The sequence below is a fragment of the Octopus bimaculoides genome, chromosome 7 (assembly GCF_046866305.1).
Source record: "Octopus bimaculoides isolate indiv1 chromosome 7, ASM4686630v1, whole genome shotgun sequence".
NCBI lineage: Eukaryota > Metazoa > Mollusca > Cephalopoda > Octopoda > Octopodidae > Octopus > Octopus bimaculoides.
This window is the reverse complement of record NC_142934.1, coordinates 18,982,723-18,990,637: the sequence shown is the minus strand read 5'-3', so window position 1 is coordinate 18,990,637 and position 7,915 is coordinate 18,982,723. Positions and strand designations below refer to the sequence as shown.

At 34.4% G+C, this 7,915-nt stretch overlaps 1 protein-coding gene across 9 annotated transcripts in view; it reads right to left on the bottom strand.

Annotated features, from left to right (window-relative positions):
* The window catches only part of LOC106881366 (uncharacterized), a 110,325-nt gene that overhangs the window by 10,068 nt on the left and 92,342 nt on the right, over nucleotides 1–7,915 (bottom strand). For 4 of the 9 annotated variants that reach the window (XM_052969298.2, XM_089354899.1, XM_052969296.2 and 1 more), the window contains one exon: nucleotides 1,394–4,577. The exons of 2 other annotated variants lie outside the window; for them this stretch is intronic. In XM_052969298.2, the coding sequence (XP_052825258.2) occupies nucleotides 2,426–3,772 (1,347 nt within the window). In that variant the 5' untranslated portion in view covers nucleotides 3,773–4,577 and the 3' untranslated portion in view covers nucleotides 1,394–2,425. 3 more of the 9 variants (XM_052969299.2, XM_014931722.3, XM_089354900.1) reach the window with 3 other exon arrangements.

The following is a 7,915-nucleotide window of genomic DNA, read 5'->3' as shown; positions in this document are numbered from 1 at the left end:
GATCAAATAACATCATAAACAGAGTTTGTAACAATTGAATTATATTTCTTTTCTTCTAGAAATATCATAAAGGACAAAAGTGACAACTGCATGTCTTTAAGGTGTAAGCCATAGATGAAATCAAAAGCAGTCTCTCTCAAATCACAGTCTACCAGATAAAAAAAGGTTATATTGGATAATGTAGTCCTGTAGACACCAAAAAGAAAGATGGGGTTGTAATATCTGGAACATCTTTGAACATAGGTCTGATCTGGTGCTAAACCACAACAATCCTTGTTCATCTAATATCTATCATACTAAAACAGCCAAGTTATAACTTCAAATTTACTACCAGCATACTGTACTCTTTAAACAAAACACTATTCTACATTCTGTTGTGTCTGGGGAGAGTCATTTTCTTATTGTGCCTTAAAATTTAACACTCACCGGTAAAATTTCCACTTATTTCTTATTTTTATTTTCCTCAAATTTTCGTTGCGTCTTGCAACCTTATCAATAGTCTTGACGGTGAGTGTGTTAAATTTTAAGGCACAATAAGAAAATGACTCTCCCCAGACACAACAGAATATGCTTCAACACATGAAATCACATAAAAAATCTTGCAAACCAAATCCAAAAACGAACTATTCTACATGTTTCTAGTTTACCCAGTTACTGGGAGCAGATATGGACATGATGGTAATAAATCTGCTTTGCAATCATGCATTTTTGGTTTTAATCCCACTGTGTGGTATCTTAGACAAGTGTCTCAGGTTGACTTAAACTATGTTCATGAAAATGATTAATGTTGGGTGAATGGAAACTGTATAGAAGTCTCTATATGTTTTTGGATGGCAGAGTTAGCCCATCATTTTGTTTAACACCACAAACCGGCTTTGAGTGTCTTTAGCTGAATCCACTCAGTTACAAGCATTTGGACTTCGTTTATTCTTCCATTTCCCCCCAGAAGTATCCCATTCGTTACAAAAAAATTAAGAGCACTGCTTTTTCTCCTTTGATTAAACCATAAAGGGGACTTTGGCCAAGTAAACTGTGATACTGTGGCATCCTGTCTAAGTGGTAGATTTGCTTGTCGTTCATTTAACAGAACCAACACCAAAACTAAGTACTGGCTTCTAGTGAAAGTATCAAATATTACTATACGTTATTTTATGTTCAAACCTTTTAAAATTTTGTTCATCACTCTTTTACTGCATGATGCTTCAAAAGAACAAATGATAAAAGGCATAGAACCACTGTCGGTGAATAGGATAAATTTACACACAACTGCTGTCAGCAAAAATTCCATCCAGAACTGAAAATAACAGAGAAGTTTTCAGTTGGTCATTACAATATCTATAATAGCAGAAATTTCAGGCTGAAAAAATCTGTTATAGATAAAATAACACAAATAACTATTTTATACTTTTATTTGCATTTTCTTAAAAAAAAAAAAAAAACTGATTTCATTCTGATGCGTTTTATTTTTTTCATATAAAGACATTTTATCCAAATATCAGGTGTTAATTATCGTAGTACAATTATTATTATCATTATTTTTGTGTATGTGAGCACATTGTGATATCTTTTATCTTAATAAATCCCAGTACAAAAGTGAGGTTATGTCTACTAAATTATTGTTACATAGTAGTGACATGTTAATGGTATTATTAAAAACTGTATAGAAATAGTTTTCAAAACTATCTATGCACACCTAATACTGTATTACATGTGGTAATACCAGAGCACATATCCATACAACCTTTTACTATATATATTAATAATACCTATTTTTCGTTTGTGAAAACTTTTGATATTAAAACATCATCTAAACAAAGTAAAACACCTGGTACACCACCAAATAGTGTTAAAGACAGTACAACAGTGAATATAACTGTTTGGATTTAGAAATCAGGCTGGATATTAAATTTAATCTCAAGCAAAATTAATTGTAAATGTAATATTTAAGAATATTTTCCTCTTTACTCTTTTACTTGTTTCAGTCATTTGACTGCGGCCATGTGGAACCACTCTGATTAATGTAAACAGTGTACATGAATGATGAAACCCTTAGAGTATTCGAAACTTAATCATGGTGGAATTTGTGCAATAAATACCAATGTAGTTTGTTTCCAATAACAATAACAATTATCTTGTATATTTAAGAACTTTAATTGACAGGTTATCTGAATATTTGGAAATATTCCTTTATGTTACTTTAAGTTCAGATCAATCTATCTTGCTTTTTACCCTTCTGAAAAGGTACAATACTATTGACAATGCAATTAACTGAAATCCATAAAGGCAGTACTCCAACATGGTCACATTCCTGAAATCAGTAAAGCAATCACATGCATGGACATATATGACAATGGTAGTGTGTCAGAGAGCTGTAAATATTTTCGTTCACAAATTCCAATCAGTGTTATATGGTGTGCCTCAATTATTATTTATCATTTCTGTGAATCCTTTTGTGACGATACAAAGAACTGTTGTAAGTAAATGTTTTACCACAATCACCACAGTGATATGGTTTCTCTCCTGTGTGTGTACGTTTGTGGTTAGATAAACTATAACTCATAGAAAATGTTTTACCACAGATTTCACAATGGTGTGGTTTCTCTCCTGTGTGAGTTCGTTTGTGGAAATATAAACCACTAGCAGCAAAGAATGATTTACCACAGATATTGCAGTGGTAAGGTTTTTCACCTGTGTGAAAACGTTTGTGAGTAGACAAAGAGCTACTCCTAGAAAATGTTTTATCACAGATATCACAATGGTATGGTTTCTCTCCTGTGTGAGTACGTTTGTGGCTACATAAATTACTGTTGACAGAGAATGATTTACCACAGACATCACAGCAGTATAGTTTCTCCTCTGTGTGAGTATGTTTGTGAGAAGATAAACTAATGCTGTCTGAAAATGTTTCATCAGAGCCATCACAGTGGTATGGTGTATCTTCTGTATGAATCTGTTTATGACTATTTAAACCAGTACTGTAAGAGAACATTTTACCGCAGATATTACAGTGGTATGGTTTTACTTGTGAGTGACTATTTTTGTGACTGAACAAAACATATTTTCTAGAGAATGCCTTACCACATATATCACACTGGTATGGTTTTTCTCCTGTGTGAATACGTATATGGCGAGATAGATTAGCACTGATTGAGAATGTTTGGCCACAAATATTACACTGGTATGATGGATTATCCTCTGAATGAATACGTATGTGTCTGTATAAATGGCTACTTGTAGAGAACGTTTTATCACAGATTTCACACTGATATGGTCTTTCTCTCATGTGAATTCGTTTATGCCGAGATAAATCACTATTTCCGGTAAAACTTTTACCACAGACATCACAGCAGTATGGTTTCTCCCCTGTGTGTGTACGTTTGTGCCAAGATAAATCACTATTCCCAGTATACCTTTTCCCACAAATATCACATTGGTATGGTTTCTTCCCTGTGTGAATATACTTGTGTCTATGTAAACTGTTCTCTTGTGAAAACATTCGACCACAGATATCACAATGGTATGGCTTCTCTCCTGTATGAATAAGCTGGTGCCGATATAAAGAATTGTTTCTTGTAAAATTTCTGCCACACTCTTTACATTGGTAAGACTTTGATCCGGAGTGAGGAAATTTTTTTGGCTTTAAATTATTTTTTGTCGCAAAAATGTCTTTGGAGTGGGATTTATTCTCCATCTCTCCCTGTTTCTCATGAGAAAAATCAATATTTTCCGGCTGTGTTTTTCCAAGAAGCTGACTCTTTGATTCATCTTCCATTATGTTCTCTTTTACAAATCACAAAAATTATTTTACTTTTCTGATTTATGTTCTTTAGTCTGTTTTAGCCACCATCATGGTTAGGACATGTTGGAACAAATTTCCAAAGAATTATTCTAAACCTATACTTCCTGTAAAATAGTCCTATTTTTTTTCCTTTCCCTCTCCTCATTAAATTTGAAGTTTTCTCAACTGCAAACATTTGTAATCTAATTTCTTGTAGGATAGAATCCTTTTCCAGAACTAAATTTGGTAATTTTTAACCCTTTAGCATTCGGATTATTCTGTCAAATATGATGCTTATTTATTCACATTATTTTGAATTAATCCTACATTATCTCAGAGCTTTGAGATTTCAGTGATGTGATTGTTTATTTTCTAGAATGACATTGTAGAGTAGATGTGATAGGTTGGATCTGGCTAGTTTGAACATAAATCAGATAGAATATTTGGGTCAAATATAACCAATTTAAATGCTAAGTGGATAAAATCAAAATAAATCCTTAAACTATTTCCAGCCATTTAGTTAAATCCAGATCTGAAAGAACTAGTACACAGTCTAAGTGAAAATATTTAGTCAGCTTTTCAAGTTTAAGTTCTTGACAAAAATCATTCAGTTGACATATGTGAATATAGTATAAAATTGCTTTTATTGTAAATTGGAAGTCAGAGGAAATAATGCAGATTTTAACTGAAGTGAAGTAAACAATGTAACAGGTGTTCTACACATAACTGCAGTTTTCAAAATATAAATTTGATGACGTAACTTGGACGAGAAATGATAATCTCAATTACTTGTGAAAATCTGAAATAAAAGAAGATATACTATAAATGTCAACTCAAGTATTATTAGAGACAAAAGTATACTGAAAGTCAGATGTGTGTGTGTGTGTGTGTGTATATATACAGTGGTTGTCTACTCCTTATGCAGAGTCTGACCATCTCCTGTGCTTACACCTTAGATCCATCATGGCACCTGATATGGCTTTTTAAACCAAGGTATTGAAAAGACACCCACATAGATTGCATATCTGATTTGGACCACCAAGGGCTGCAGTTATGTTCTGACCTTTGTGGACCTTAAAATGTCCTTTGAGGCCTCCGTTAGATTTGTAGACCCAATGGCTCTTGTGTGGGGTTGTTGTAGGATTTTCGAGCGGGGTCGTTGCTGGTGCCCCTGGACTGGCTCTTGTGCGGGTGACACATGAGGTTTCTCGAGCGAGATGAGCGTGGCCGTTGCCAGTACCGCCTGACTGGCCTTCGTGCGGGTGACACGTAAAAGCACCCACTACACTCTCTGAGTGGTTGGCGTTAGGAAGGGCATCCAGCTGTAGAAACTCTGCCAAATCAGATTGGAGCCTGGTGTAGCCATCTGGCTTCACCAGTCCTCAGTCAAATCGTCCAACCCATGCTAGCATGGAAAGCGGACGTTAAACGACGACGACGAATGGCATACACAGCATTGAAAGATGTGTACAGATATAGAGGCAGAGTAGTTGGTGGAGGTTTATTGTTCATGGGTCTGCAAATGAGATTTGAGCTCAGCAAAAGAAAGGCATAGTCTGTCACAAACTGTGTACAGAAAAAGGTCACCGAGGTTCATCTTCTCAATTGCAACATTCGTCTTTAAATTTCTCTTGAGTCTTGCATATGTCATTCCTAGTCTCCTCAAAAGCTTTCACTTCACTCCACACCTTTGTTTGCCATCCAGTTCAATCCGGACTTCATCGGTAGTCCTTATGCCATCTTTAAACCTCTTTTATATCAATTGCATTTCCTCTCTGCAAGCTCACCATAAAACAGTTGTTTGGGTATGCGTTCATCTGCCATTCGGACAATATGGCCAGCCCATCTCATTTGATTTTTCAGAATCATTGATTTAACTGAAGTGATGCATGCAGAGGCAAAGACATTTTCATGGCAAAAAGCCTACTACCAAAATTAACTCTAGCTTTCATATCTTGATGCAAAGCCCTGATCATGTTTACAAATTTTTCTGGGCAACCTATTTTCCTTAGAATTATCCACAGAGCATTTTGATTAACAGCATCAAATACCTTGCTTAAATCAACAAAGCAATGGTATAGGGCAAAATTCTGTTCAATGTACTTTTCCTGAAATTGTCTGATATTAAAAATACAATCAACTGTGCCCCTGGAGAAACGAAAACCACATTGAGACTCGGACATTATATTTGGAACTATGAAGGTATTTAAACATTCTAACAGAATGTGGGCAACTACCTTTCCAACTACAGACAAAAGCAAAATCCCATGAAAATTACCACAGATCCTTTGGCCCCACTTTATACAAGAAGACAAAAATGGCATCAATCCAGTCTTAAGGCACTTTCTCAGTTCTCGAACAGTGACAAATTAATATATTTAAGAGTTCAAACATTTTGTCATCCCTAGACCTCTGCACAGATTCCATCAGATCCTGAAGACTTATTGTTATTCAGCTTATTCACAGCTAAATAAATGTCATTTAGAGTCAGTTCAAATGCCATCTCTTCTATAACTGGAAGGTGTCATGTAACTATATTTTAATCAGCATTCTTTGAAATGAATTTCTATTAAACTATTATTTGGACTGAATAAACATGTCTTAAACAATAATTCGAGTGTGTAAACAATACTTTCTGTTAATGTTTCCTTGTTTCTGTTAATCTTTCCTAGTTTATTTAAATAAAACATATTCATGATAAATCTAATAGTTTTGATTATACCCACCTGATTTTTCTAGAGACCATAATAGTAAATGAATACTGCAAAATCAAACCAATGCTTTTGTAAGACTTCATCTATTATTCATTAACATGATGGTTTCATTTAAAATTTTCAGGAGTTTGCATTCATTTTATCTCATTGAAGAATGAAAATATTCAATAAAATGAATTCTACTATCTACTTGATTCTTCAAGTCGGCAAAACTGTTTTTTCTTATACTGAAGCTAGTATATCTTTATATCCAAACTTCAGTAACTGTAGGAAATTTCATCAACAGTTCCACCGTATTCACCTTCCTTCAAGAAAAAAAAAAAAAAAAAAAAAAAAATGCCAATTCACACAATGTGAGAGCAAGGATAATAAGCCATGCACTCTTGACTAACCACTATATAAAAATTCGAGTTCAGAATCGTAATCCATTGTCTACAAGCGATATCAAGGTAAATTCTTCTCCGATTGGGAACGGAGGTAAAATGCTAAAGATAATCATTTTACAACAAGCATAATAACGATTTAAGTGATAGTAAAATTACTGATAAACTTTTTGTTTCTTTCTAATTTCTATCATTAAATTTTACTGTCGGTTGAATCGTACTTTAAAAAAGAGCTTACTTTTCTTTGATCATAAACTTGGTCAATCAAAGTTAATAACAGCAAAACAAAACTAAAACTCGGTCGCACCAAAAGACTTCCAAAACCAAGACTTGGGTGGTTACAGCACTGTGCCAGAAAATAAATTCTTCTGCAACTACCAAACAAATTAATATTGAGACAGATCTTAATGTAGCTTCTTGTTTTCGTACTAATAATTGATACTTACATATCAATACAGTCCGAATATGACAAAGGAAGGATACTTTCGCAACAACTTGTATGTATTTCAAACGATGAAGACATCAATCTCATTATCAAAGAACTTTACATAAGACTAACGCCTTACTGAGAAAATATTACGAAACTTATCCTCTTTTTTCCTGACAATATATGTAACTTTTGAGTCGGTTGATGGCTCGCAAGTTGCGAGAAACTATGTGTAGCGGCAGCGTTAATTTGCATCCATCGGATATATAGATACATAAACAGCCGGTGCTGGAGTGAATTGACAATACTTTATCAAGGGAACTAATTCTCGACTTCGGACAGAATTTGTGGATGTATGCATAAAGAATAAATAGAAGCAATCTAAGCTAACCAGATCTTCACTCGATGTGATATGTAACTCTCCTTATATTTTTAAAGATATTTTCCCTTTATGACTTATTTCCCGTTATGAAATACAATATTTTAGCTACATGGACTTGGGTTCAGGTATGATGGAAAGGATAGACACCACAGGTTGTTACTTGGCCTCTGATCAGCCCTGATCGAAGGTATTCCAGATGTGACCATCTCGTCCGTCGACTGATCTTTAATG